This window comes from Bombina bombina, chromosome 2, assembly GCF_027579735.1.
Source record: "Bombina bombina isolate aBomBom1 chromosome 2, aBomBom1.pri, whole genome shotgun sequence".
Classification (NCBI taxonomy): Eukaryota; Metazoa; Chordata; class Amphibia; order Anura; family Bombinatoridae; genus Bombina; species Bombina bombina.
Window position 1 is genome coordinate 927119300 of NC_069500.1, and position 14302 is coordinate 927133601.

The window sequence follows — 14302 nt, forward strand, 5'->3', positions numbered from 1 at the left end:
TGATGGAACAGCAACAGGTAATGTAACAGTACTAAAGGAAATATTATCTGCATTAACAAGTTTGTCATGACAAACAGTACAAACAACAGCTGGAGGAACAGATACCATAAGTTTACAGCAGATACACTTAGCTTTGGTAGCTCCAGCACCAGGCAGCGATTTTCCAGAAGTATCTTCTGACTCAGTTTCAACGTGGGACATCTTGCAATATGTAATAGAAAAAACAACATATAAAGCAAAATTGATCAAATTCCTTAAATGACAGTTTCAGGAATGGGAAAAAAATGCCAGTGAACAAGCTTCTAGCAACCAGAAGCAATAAATAATGAGACTTAAATAATGTGGAGACAATAGTGACGCCCATATTTTTTTTAGCACCAAAAAATGACGCCCACATTATTTGGCGCCAAAATGCTTTTGGCGCCAAAAATGACACCACATCCGGAACGCCGACACTTTTGTCGCAAAAGAACGTCAAAAATGACGCAACTTCCGGCGACACGTATGACGCCGGGAAACAGAAAAAAAAAATTGCGCCAAAAAAGTCTGCGCCAAGGAGGACGCAATAAAATGAAGCATTTTCAGCCCCCGCGAGCCTAACAGCCCACAGGGAAAAAGTCAAATTTTAAGGTAAGAAAAAAATTGATTTTATTCATATGCATTATCCCAAATATGAAACTGACTGTCTGAAATAAGGAATGTTGAACATCCTGAGTCAAGGCAAATAAATGTTTGAATACATATATTTAGAACTTTATAAAAAAGTGCCCAACCATAGCTTAGAGTGTCACAGAAAATAAGACTTACTTACCCCAGGACACTCATCTACATGTTGTAGAAAGCCAAACCAGTACTGAAACGAAAATCAGCAGAGGTAATGGTGTGTATATATATATATATATATAATATATATATATATATATATATATATATATATATATATATATATATATAAATATATAAATAAAAGAGTATATCGTCGATCTGAAAAGGGAGGTAAGAGATGAATCTCTACGACCGATAACAGAGAACCTATGAAATAGACCCCGTAGAAGGAGATCATTGAATTCAAATAGGCAATACTCTCCTCACATCCCTCTGACATTCACTGCACGCCGAGAGGAAAACCGGGGCTCCAACCTGCTGCGGAGCGCATATCAACGTAGAATCTAGCACAAACTTACTTCACCACCTCCATAGGAGGCAAAGTTTGTAAAACTGATTTGTGGGTGTGGTGAGGGGTGTATTTATAGGCATTTTGAGGTTTGGGAAACTTTGCCCCTCCTGGTAGGAATGTATATCCCATACGTCACTAGCTCATGGACTCTTGCTAATTACATGAAAGAAAAGAATGGCATACCAATGTCAATCTTTTCCTAATCGCAATCTCCTTAGAGAGCGTAGGTACATTTTTTTTTTTTAAAAAGGTACACACAAAAAACTGTCTCCTGAAGTCTGAACAAGAAACCTCAGTATGTACACTTTTGTTCCATCTCCAATCCCAAAAGATGAAGGAACAAATAAACAACGTAAAGTTGTTATACAAAATTTGCACAGAAAAGACTGTACTGTCTCTTTAAATCTTGAAAGAAACTGATTTAAACAGTCTGGTGTTGACTGTCCCTTTAATTGCAAAGGGCTACAATGCACTTATGTATGTCTATAAATGTATACATATGTATTTGTGTGTTTATATGTGTATACATATCTGTAAATATGTATGTATTGGGTACTTGTAAAGCGCAGCTAAACACCCGTAAGGGTCTCAAGGCCCTGCTCATTTTATCAACCTCGGAAGGATGAAAGGCTGAGTGGACCTCGCCGGTGATCTAACTTGCAACTCTTGGGCTGCTACAGAACTCAGCCACAGTGCCTTAGCATGCTGAGTTATCTGTCTGGGGTCTTTTCTTGTCGTATTTGCGAGCATGTGTTCCATCCTAAGACACCATGGATGAAATAACAAATAAACAGCTGAAAATTTTTAATAAAATTAACAAATGAAAAAAGAAGTTACTGTCACTTTAAATACTAAACAGCAACTTTTTTACTGTACACATGCAAAGTTGGATTGATGAACTGCAGTAAATCTCAGAAATCATCAAGTGCCCAACCAAAAGGTATATAACATATGGCTCATTAAGTACTTTATTGAGTAATGCCTATCAACCCCTCAATTCCCTTTCACGAAACACACATTTACTGTAAACATGAAAAGTGTTTGAGTAAAAACGAGTTATAGACAAGCAATCAAACTGCACTCTCCCCGCGTGTTAGGCCCACAATTAAAAGGGAAAATAACACTGGGTTTTGTGAGGCGCTCTGCCCCCGGTATACTTCATGAAGGAGAAGAGCGAAGTCCCCCACAGTCGTCACAGAGCTCCGCCCCTCGTGGGCGTGACGACGCATCCAACTCCCGGCACTTGAAGAATTAAAAGAGAAAACGACTGAAAGCGGCGCGAACAAGTCACTCCGCCCACCGTGGGCGTGAAGACTCTAACCTCTGTAAAAACTTTGCTCTAGGGATAGCGAAAGCACCCGAAAAAGGGGCAAACTAGTAACTCCGCCCATCGTGGGCGTATACCACTAAATCTCCCGGGTGGCTCAAAGTATAACAAACTGAAGCAGTCAGGAGCGCTAACATCCAGCATAGGCTTAGAAGTATGCAGTACATACCATGCAACACAGATTACCCTCAACACCCCAGACGGCTGCTAACTAAGTATTGTAAGCCGTAGTGAGTGAAGACTGCACCAAGCATAACACTTACACACTGAAGCAGTATAATCCTTGTCGACTGCTAATTGCAATATTGTAAGCCGAAGGAATCAAAACAGGCCCCAATCACGCCAAACACCATCAAGTGAAGAGAAACAAATCTCCCTGTCGGCTGCTAATAGTAAGCCATTGGGAGCAGGGACATGTACTAGACACACAACACTTGAGTGTTGAACAGAAACAACCTCCCTGTCGGCTGCTAATTTAGAATAATAAGCAGATGGGAGCAGAGACATTCACCCTTCAGGCATAACAGTCTCGTGTGGAAACAGCATAACCTCCCTACCGGCTGCTAAATTTAGTACTGCGAGCCGTTGGGAGCAGAAACACGCACCATGCAGACATCACACGCTCATGTTGAACAAGCATAACCTCCCTGTCGGCTGCCAAGTTTAACAGTGTAAGCCGTCGGTAGCAGAGATAGGAAACATCCATGTATTCCTTATACTGAACACAAATAACCCCTTGTCGGCTGGCAATCATAGTATTATAAGCCGCTGGGGAAAGAGAAATAAATCTCCCTGTCAGTCTTTAATTTAAAATGTAGGCTGTTGGGAGCAGGGACACGCATCATGCAGACAGATTCTCATGTAGAACTAGCATAACCTCCCTGTCGGCTACTAATTTTAGCAGTGAAAGCCGTCAAGAACAAGCTGTTGGAAGCCCATGAAAGTTTCACACTCTTCAAGCTGCACTAAGATAAACCTCCCCAATGGGTTAGCCTTTGAGGAAGCCGGTACTGCGGCGAAATGCGCATCAGGCATTTACTGGGGGACTATATCCGCTAATTCAGTAGTCTATTTGCTTCTTATGGGACCTTGTCCCTATCTCCACACAGACCGGTGCTTACCAGAGCTCCCTATGCACTTTTTAGTTAATATTGTTGATGGGGTCAATACCCTTTTCAGTTAATTATTTGGCATTGAGCTTCTTTGATCAGTTTGCACTGGAACTGTGTGGAGTTTAGTACAGCAATAAATTGTGTATGTTGATATCAGTCTCCCTCCTTACATTTTTACTCTAAGTTTTAATACACTACACACACCCTATACATTCTATTGTATATATTAATTTAATCAAAATAAATGTGTTTTAATTAACCTGACCTGGGCGATTCTCCCTATCTATACTATACTTTCCATATGATATTTCTATCGTTTAAAGAGTGCTAGGAAACTGACGCTTTTCTTTATATTTTTCTAAACCTCCCCAATGGCCATTTTTTCAATAATACAAGCCGATGGGAGAAGGGCGAGATTATAAAGAGCCACTCCACACGTCCTAGCAGCAACTGCCCAATAACTTACCCTCTCTTAGGGATACAGTTACCCAGGAATATAAAGAGATATATATAGTGCCAAATATTTCTGTGTATCTACTCCAGAAGACAAAATTCAGCACTTACCTGAAAACTCTGCTGGCAGTAAGGCAGTCCACCCGGCTTGCGAGTCCCTCAAATTCTCCTCACATTGGCCTGTGGAAATAACAAAAAGTTCTGAGCCTCTTTTAGTCAGACTTTTACAGGTAGGGCAGCAAACCATGTATGGGAGGCGCAGTGAGAATAAAATCCCACAAGTTTTCATTGCTTCAAAGCCACCAAATGCTTCTCTTTTAACTGAAGAGACTGATCTGGTCTAGGCTACACCGCAGAACAAAGTAGCACACTGCGGTACCACATTTAAAATTAAAAAACTCTTGATTGAAGAATCTAAAAATAACACCTCACTTTACCTCTTCCTATCACTAACACAGGCAAAGAGAATGACTGGGTTGGGAGGGAATTGAGGAGCTATTTACAGCTCTGCTGTGGAGCGCTTTGCCTCCTCCTGCTGACCAGGAGGCGATATCCCACAAGGATGAAATCCGTGTACTCATCGTATCTTGTAAAAGAAAAAAAAACTGATCTCTTAGCTGCAATTATCACCCAGCTAAACTAACAACACCCCACTAGAGGAGATAAGGGAACAAAATGCTCAGAGTGTGGCGCATTACCACCTCAGGGACCTGTCCGTTCCAGCAACTGCCGCTCCCATAGTTAAGCCAAAGAACAGTGTGTTCTATAGAGCAGTAGCACACGCCCTCCAATTTGCGGCAGGAAATTAACTTAACCTCTACCACTGAGCAAAGAAAAAAAAATGCTGGCCAGGAGTGATATTCCCAATAGTAAATAGATGATCGGTGGACTCACCGTGTCATTAGAAACACAGCATCGTAACCCGTCATCAGTAACCAAAAGAGAGACCAACCAATGCTACACACCACAGCAGCGTTCACCGGGTCTGTAGTGAGTGTCCCTACAAGATTATGGTAGTTCTCATATGTCAGCAGACCCAATGAATCGGTTTTGTATTAAACAAACACTCTGAGTGTTGGAGAAAACTGTACCCCAGCACCCATAGTGTTTAATAAATGTGAGGGAATCCTATAACATCCCTGCATACACTTAAGTAAAAACGTAACCCCTATTTCCAAAAAAAGGAGTTCAAGTCCCATATTTATGTAAGACTTCAGTATGATTCCCTCATAAGACAACTAGCCTGAGAGAGGGAGAGGAATCCATCATATAAAAATAGAACAGGACTTACCCTCACATTGTCCCAGAAAGGCTGCCCGGGCAGTCCTGTCAAAGAAAGGGAATATAGTTCAACTAAAACCAGTCGCCAGAAAAGGGAATATAGTATGAGTCCACAGGGGGAGGCAGAGGAACTTCCCTGCAACACCCATGAACTGAGAGATCCAATACTCTAATAAGTTTACATGGCATCTAAATACTCCCCTGACCCTCTCTTGAAGGAAACAATCCATTGAGGGAATATTAAAACATAGAATCCTGCAGAGCACCTCAGATCTCTGCCTCCATGATGAGACAAACTACTACTGGGAGGGTAAGAGAAGTGGGAAGAATACTCCAATGCTCTGTTTGGGGTGTCTATGCCTCTTCCTGGTGGCCAGGTGATTTATTTCCTATTTGTAAGAATAGGAGTTTGTGGACTCTCACTACCATGAAAAAAAAAGAATTTATTTGCTAAGAATAAATTGTATGCATGTAAGTAAAAAAATAGAACAATCTATATCTATCTCACGTTATCAATAGCAGAAATAAATTATTTTGGCAACTTCTGTTTTATAGTGAGAAAACAAAAACATTACAGGTAGTATTGTGAAGAACATAATCCAGAGTTCTGAATCGGATCTCCGCAACAGATGACAAAAGTTGAAAGGAGCATGAGGCACAAAAATGTGATAATGCAAACCAACTAAATTAACAAAAGGAAGTTGGCTTTGTCTAACACAACAAACTAGATTCCGAAACAACCTGAGGGAACAAAACAAAAATATATTATCCTTTACACTCATTTGATTAATACATGAAAAAACTATTATGTGTAAGATATTTCTGTTGGCTATCATAATTTATACTACTATATTAATACTATAAACTTGAGCAATATTCTTTAAGGCACATACTTTACTGAGGCCAACATTATGGTACTTCTTTTCCATTATTTTCTTTACAGGTTCCTCTTCCTTAAATGTGATGAAGCAAAATCCACGTCTTTTATTGGTCTTTGTATCCATGGGAAGTTCAATTGCTTCAACCTGTCAAGAATCCACAGAGATATGTAATTCAACTTGCACTTAAATTAATGATACAGCTGAAATGTAGAATACATCTGGGTTTCTTACAACTTTTCAATAAATGTGAAAGTTGTTAATGAAGCAGCATTTTAGGAAACCATTTTTTTCAAGAATACTGAAAATAAAATGTGTGAAATATTTGAAATTTTAAAAGATCATTCAACCTTTATTCCTTTAATTTACACTTAAAGATCGCCTCACAAAATATTAGAGATGCAGTTGCACCAATATTTTATTTTTTTTAAGACTGAGTACCGATACTAACTATATCTATATATATCTATATATATCTATATATATCTATATATATATCTATATATATATCTATATATATATCTATATATATATCTATATATATATCTATATATATCTATATCTATATATATATATATATATATATATATACACACACACACACATATACATACATACACACACGTACATACACACACGTACACACTTTTTCTACACTAAAACCTACTCTTAAAAAGGACATTTCTTAATGACACAGTGAGTCCACGGATCGGCTAATTACTATTGGGAATATCACTCCTGCCCAGCAGGAGGCAGCAAAGAGCACCACAGAAAAGCTGTTAAATATTACCTCCCTTCTCTCTCTCCTTAGTCATTCTCTATGCATACGTTAGAGCAAGGAAGTGGTAAAGTTTAGGTGTTTGAAAGAAGATTCTTCTAGCAAGATTTTATTGTTTTTAAGCAGTGCAAGATTGTTCTGCTTTGTCCTAGGGTGTAGCAGTAGTCCATATCAGTCTCTTCAGTAGAGCAGTGGTGGCTTTTAAGCAATGGGAACTTGTGGGGTACAATCCTCACTGCTGCCCTAACTTTGCAAGCCTGAGTAAGATTACTTGGTCTTTGGTTTCTTCTACAGGTCCATGTGAGGGAAATGGCCTCTCAAACCTAGTGAGCTGCCTTGCTGCCTGGCAGAAGTCTAAGGTAAGTGCCAACTTTATTTTCTCTGGAAATGCATATACAGAAAGAAAGATGGCACTTTAAAATATGTTTATGGGACAAGAGACATTCTCCTATTTCTAGGGGGATCATTTTATTATTGTCAGTATTAGCAGGCATGGGGAAGAAAAGACTTATGGCTCAATAGTTGGTGTTTTTTATGTTATTTTACTCCCAGCGGCTTTAGAATACATTTAGCAGACCGGGAGGTTATTTTTTTTTTTTTAAAGCCCACGATGGGCGGGGTTAGCCGAGGCGGCAATTTCTGTTGCGCGCCTTTTTCCTTCTACTCTTCCTGTGTTCCGGAGCGGAAATAGCTTAGTCGCAGTTGAGAGACAGTGCAACGGTTACCGGACTGCATTTTCAGTATAGAGAGGTTGAGTCTGGATTATCTAACTGAACTTTCATTCCGTTATCATTAAGGCAGGTAAGCACATCAGCAAAAACATAATTTATGCTTACCTGATAAATTCCTTTCTTCTGTAGTGTGATCAGTCCACGGGTCATCATTACTTCTGGGATATTACTCCTCCCCAACAGGAAGTGCAAGAGGATTCACCCAGCAGAGCTGCATATAGCTCCTCCCCTCTACGTCACTCCCAGTCATTCGACCAAGGACCAACGAGAAAGGAAAAGCCAAGGGTGAAGTGGTGACTGGAGTATAAATTAAAAAATATTTACCTGCCTTAAAAACAGGGCGGGCCGTGGACTGATCACACTACAGAAGAAAGGAATTTATCAGGTAAGCATAAATTATGTTTTCTTCTGTTAAGTGTGATCAGTCCACGGGTCATCATTACTTCTGGGATACCAATACCAAAGCAAAAGTACACGGATGACGGGAGGGATAGGCAGGCTCTTTATACAGAAGGAACCATTGCCTGAAGAACCTTTCTCCCAAAAATAGCCTCCGATGAAGCAAAAGTGTCAAATTTGTAAAATTTGGAAAAAGTATGAAGCGAAGACCAAGTTGCAGCCTTGCAAATCTGTTCAACAGAGGCCTCATTCTTGAAGGCCCAAGTGGAAGCCACAGCTCTAGTAGAATGAGCTGTAATTCTTTCAGGAGGCTGCTGTCCAGCAGTCTCATAAGCTAAACGAATTATGCTACGAAGCCAAAAATAAAGAGAGGTAGCGGAAGCTTTTTGACCTCTCTTCTGCCCAGAGTAAATGACAAACAGAGAAGACGTTTGTCGAAATTCCTTAGTTGCCTGTAAGTAAAATTTTAGAGCACGGACTACATCCAGGTTGTGCAGTAGACGTTCCTTCTTTGAAGAAGGATTTGGGCATAAAGAAGGAACAACAATCTCTTGATTGATATTCCTGTTAGTAACTACCTTAGGTAAGAACCCAGGTTTAGTACGCAGGACTACCTTATCCGAATGAAAAATCAAATAAGGAGAATCACAATGTAAGGCTGATAACTCAGAGACTCTTCGAGCCGAGGAAATAGCCATTAAAAATAGAACTTTCCAAGATAACAACTTTATATCAATGGAATGAAGGGGTTCAAACGGAACGCCCTGTAAAACATTAAGAACAAGGTTTAAACTCCATGGTGGAGCAACAGTTTTAAACACAGGCTTAATCCTGGTCAAAGCCTGACAAAAAGCCTGGACGTCAGGAACTTCTGACAGACGTTTGTGTAACAGAATGGACAGAGCTGAGATCTGTCCCTTTAATGAACTAGCAGATAAACCCTTTTCTAAACCTTCTTGTAGAAAAGACAATATCCTAGGAATCCTAACCTTACTCCAAGAGTAACCTTTGGATTCACACCAATATAGGTATTTACGCCATATCTTATGGTAAATCTTTCTGGTAACAGGTTTCCTAGCCTGTATTAAGGTATCAATAACTGACTCAGAAAACCCACGTCTTGATAAAATCAAGCGTTCAATTTCCAAGCAGTCAGCTTCAGAGAAGTTAGATTTTGATGTTTGAAGGGACCCTGTATCAGAAGGTCCTGCTTCAGAGGTAGAGACCAAGGTGGACAGGATGACATGTCCACCAGGTCTGCATACCAAGTCCTGCGTGGCCACGCAGGTGCTATTAGAATCACTGATGCTCTCTCTTGTTTGATTCTGGCAATCAATCGAGGAAGCAACGGGAAGGGTGGAAACACGTAAGCCATCCTGAAGTCCCAAGGTGCTGTCAGAGCATCTATCAGGACTGCTCCTGGATCCCTGGATCTGGACCCGTAACGAGGAAGCTTGGCGTTCTGTCGAGACGCCATGAGATCTATCTCTGGTTTGCCCCAACGTCGCAGTATTTGGGCAAAGACCTCCGGATGAAGTTCCCACTCCCCCGGATGAAAAGTCTGACGACTTAAGAAATCCGCCTCCCAGTTCTCCACTCCCGGGATGTGGATTGCTGACAGGTGGCAAGAGTGAGACTCTGCCCAGAGAATTATCTTTGATACTTCCATCATAGCTAGGGAGCTTCTTGTCCCTCCCTGATGGTTGATGTAAGCAACAGTCGTGATGTTGTCCGACTGAAACCTGATGAACCCCCGAGTTGTCAACTGGGGCCAAGCCAGGAGGGCATTGAGAACTGCTCTCAATTCCAGAATGTTTATTGGCAGGAGACTCTCCTCCTGACTCCATTGTCCCTGAGCCTTCAGAGAATTCCAGACGGCACCCCAACCTAGAAGGCTGGCGTCTGTTGTTACAATTGTCCAGTCTGGTCTGCTGAATGGCATCCCCCTGGACAGATGTGGCCGAGAAAGCCACCATAGAAGAGAATTTCTGGTCTCTTGATCCAGATTCAGAGAAGGGGATAAGTCTGAGTAATCCCCATTCCACTGACTTAGCATGCACAGTTGCAGTGGTCTGAGGTGTAAGCGTGCAAAGGGTACTATGTCCATTGCCGCTACCATTAAGCCGATTACCTCCATGCATTGAGCCACTGACGGGTGTTGAATGGAATGTAGGGTGCGGCAAGCACTTTGAAGTCTTGTTAGCCTGTCCTCTGTCAGGTAAATCTTCATTTCTACAGAATCTATAAGAGTCCCCAGGAAGGGAACTCTTGTGAGTGGAACGAGTGAACTTTTCTTTTCGTTCACCTTCCATCCATGTGACCTTAGAAATGCCAGCACTAACTCTGTATGAGACTTGGCAGTTTGAAAGCTTGAAGCTTGTATCAGAATGTCGTCTAGGTATGGAGCTACCGAGATTCCCCGCGGTCTTAGTACCGCCAGAAGAGCACCCAGAACCTTTGTGAAGATTCTTGGAGCTGTAGCCAATCCGAATGGAAGAGCCACAAACTGGTAATGCCTGTCTAGGAAGGCAAACCTTAGGTACCGATAATGATCTTTGTGAATCGGTATGTGAAGGTAAGCATCTTTTAAATCTACAGTGGTCATGTACTGACCTTCTTGGATCATAGGTAAAATTGTCCAAATAGTCTCCATCTTGAACGATGGAACTCTTAGGAATTTGTTTAGGATCTTTAAGTCCAGGATTGGTCTGAAAGTTCCCTCTTTTTTGGGAACCACAAACAGATTTGAGTAAAACCCCTGTCCCTGTTCCGATCGTGGAACTGGATGGATTACTCCCATTAACAAGAGCTCTTGTACGCAGCGTAGAAACGCCTCTTTCTTTGTCTGGATTGTTGACAATCTTGACAGATGAAATCTCTCTCTTGGAGGAGAGTATTTGAAGTCCAGAAGGTATCCCTGAGATATTATCTCTAGCGCCCAGGGATCCTGGACATCTCTTGCCCAAGCCTGGGCGAAGAGAGAAAGTCTGCCCCCCACTAGATCCGATCCCGGATCGGGGGCCCTCAATTCATGCTGTTTTAGGGGCAGCAGCAGGTTTCCTGGCCTGCTTGCCCTTGTTCCAGGACTGGTTAGGTTTCCAGCCCTGTCTGTAGCGAGCAACAGCTCCTTCCTGTTTTGGTGCAGAGGAAGTTGATGCTGCTCCTGCTTTGAAATTACGAAAGGAACGAAAATTAGACTGTCTAGCCTTAACTTTGGCTTTGTCCTGAGGCAGGGCATGGCCTTTACCTCCTGTAATGTCAGCGATAATCTCTTTCAACCCGGGCCCGAATAAGGTCTGCCCTTTGAAAGGTATATTAAGCAATTTAGACTTAGAAGTAACATCAGCTGACCAGGATTTTAGCCACAGCGCCCTGCGTGCCTGAATGGCGAATCCTGAATTCTTCGCCGTAAGTTTAGTAAGATGTACTACGGCCTCCGAAATGAATGAATTAGCTAGTTTAAGGACTCTAAGCCTGTCCGTAATGTCGTCCAGAGTAGCTGAACCAATGTTCTCTTCCAGAGACTCAATCCAGAATGCCGCTGCAGCCGTGATCGGCGCAATGCATGCAAGGGGTTGCAATATAAAACCTTGTTGAACAAACATTTTCTTAAGGTAACCCTCTAACTTTTTATCCATTGGATCTGAAAAAGCACAGCTATCCTCCACCGGGATAGTGGTACGCTTAGCTAAGGTAGAAACTGCTCCCTCCACCTTAGGGACCGTTTGCCATAAGTCCCTTGTGGTGGCGTCTATTGGAAACATTTTTCTAAATATCGGAGGGGGTGAGAACGGCACACCGGGTCTATCCCACTCCTTAGTAACAATTTCAGTAAGTCTCTTAGGTATAGGAAAAACCTCAGTACTCGTCGGTACCGCAAAATATTTATCCAACCTACACATTTTCTCTGGTATTGCAACTGTGTTACAATCATTCAGAGCCGCTAACACCTCCCCTAGTAATACACGGAGGTTTTCCAGTTTAAATTTAAAATTTGAAATATCTGAATCCAGTCTGTTTGGATCAGAACCGTCACCCACAGAATGAAGTTCTCCGTCCTCATGTTCTGCCACCTGTGACGCAGTGTCTGACATGGCCCTAATATTATCAGCGCACTCTGTTCTCACCCCAGAGTGATCACGCTTACCTCTTAGTTCTGGTAATTTAGCCAAAACCTCAGTCATAACAGTAGCCATATCCTGTAATGTGATTTGTAATGGCCGCCCAGATGTACTCGGCGCTACAATATCACGCACCTCCCTCTGAGCGGGAGATGTAGGTACTGACACGTGAGGCGAGTTAGTCGGCATAACTCTCCCCTCGTTGTTTGGTGAAATTTGTTCAATTTGTACAGATTGACTTTTATTTAAAGTAGCATCAATACAGTTAGTACATAAATTTCTATTGGGCTCCACTTTGGCATTGCAACAAATGACACAGGTATCATCCTCTGAATCAGACATGTTTAACACACTAGCAAATAAACTTGCAACTTGGAAATACAATTCAAATAGAATAATATTAAAACGTACTGTGCCTTTAAGAAGCACAGAAGATCTATGACAGTTGAAAATTAATAAATTGAAACAGTTATAGCCTCAATCCTTGTAAACAACACAACTTTAGCAAAGGTTTAATCCCATTAGCAAAGATAACAAATTCTGAAAGCAGGAAACAAATTACAGAATAAACGTTTTTTATCTCAGTCAAACTACAATTCTCACAGCTCTGCTGAGAGAAATTACCTCCCTCAAAATAAGTTTTGAAGACCCCTGAGCTCTGTAGAGATGAACCGGATCATGCAGGGAATACAATGAGTTGCTGACTGAAATATTTGATGCGTAGTAAAGGCGCCAAAAAACGGCCCCTCCCCCTCACACACAGCAGTGAGGGAGAACAGAAACTGTCAGAAAACAGATTAAGCAACTGCCAAGTGGAAAAATAGTGCCCAAACATTTATTCACTCAGTACCTCAGTAAATGAAAACGATTTTACATTCCAGCAAAAACGTTAAACATAATCTCTAGTTATTAAACAGCTTTATGTATTTCTTACAGTGTAATTCTAGTGAAGTACCATTCCCCAGAATACTGAAGTGTAAAGTATACATACATGACATTATATCGGTATGGCAGGATTTTCTCATCAATTCCATTATCAGAAAATAAAAACTGCTACATACCTCTATGCAGATTCATCTGCCCGCTGTCCCCTGATCTGAAGTTTACCTCTCCTCAGATGGCCGAGAAACAGCAATATGATCTTAACTACTCCGGCTAAAATCATAACAAAAACTCTGGTAGATTCTTCTTCAAACTCTGCCAGAGAGATAATAACACACTCCGGTGCTATTTTAAAATAACAAACTCTTGATTGAAGATAAAAACTAAGTATAATCACCATAGCCCTCTCACACCTCCTATCTAGTCGTTGGGTGCAAGAGAATGACTGGGAGTGACGTAGAGGGGAGGAGCTATATGCAGCTCTGCTGGGTGAATCCTCTTGCACTTCCTGTTGGGGAGGAGTAATATCCCAGAAGTAATGATGACCCGTGGACTGATCACACTTAACAGAAGAAACTAAACCTGAGGTGTATAGGTTGTCCGGAGTGTTTTGCATGACAGTTTTATAATTTAAAGGAACAGTAACTTGTGGGGTATTTTCTAAATAATATATCAGTTTATTTATCTATTTGGTTTATTTGTGAATAAAGATGGACAAAGAGGCCCTGCATGATGTTACATGTTCTTTATGTTTTGATAGTAACATGGAACCACCAATCCCTTTCTGTTCCTCATGTATTGAGAAAACTTTACATTACAGGGATAGACTTTTTTTCTGAGCCAACATTGTCTAAGGCAGATGCTGTTCAGGAGTCTTCTGACAATGCTCAAGATTTGCTGCAGCTTTCTCCTCAAGTGTCCCAAAATTTATCGTCCACACATGCAGTGCCCTGCACTCTCTCTCGCTCTTACTCCGCCTGGAGTTACATTGCAAGACATCGCTTCCCTCATGTCCTCTGCGGTATCTGATGCGTTGTCTGCTTTTCCCATGCTGCAGGGAAAACGCGAGAGGAAATGCAAAGAATCAGTGAGTAAGGTTTCTGACACAGTCGTGGATATCTTCAATGTTCCCTCCCAGGAATCTGAGGAGGAGGATACTTCGG

At 41.5% G+C, this 14302-nt stretch overlaps 1 protein-coding gene across 6 annotated transcripts in view; it reads right to left on the bottom strand.

The window, feature by feature from the left end:
- Positions 1 to 14302, bottom strand: part of HNRNPD (heterogeneous nuclear ribonucleoprotein D) — a 119507-nt gene that overhangs the window by 45295 nt on the left and 59910 nt on the right. For all 6 annotated transcript variants that reach the window (XR_008400700.1, XM_053703352.1, XM_053703351.1 and 3 more), the window contains exon 4: positions 6244 to 6375. Coding sequence is in view for 5 of the 6 variants with exons in the window: in XM_053703352.1 (XP_053559327.1) it covers positions 6244 to 6375 (132 nt within the window). In the remaining variant the exon portion in view is untranslated. The remainder of the gene's footprint in view (positions 1 to 6243; positions 6376 to 14302) is intronic.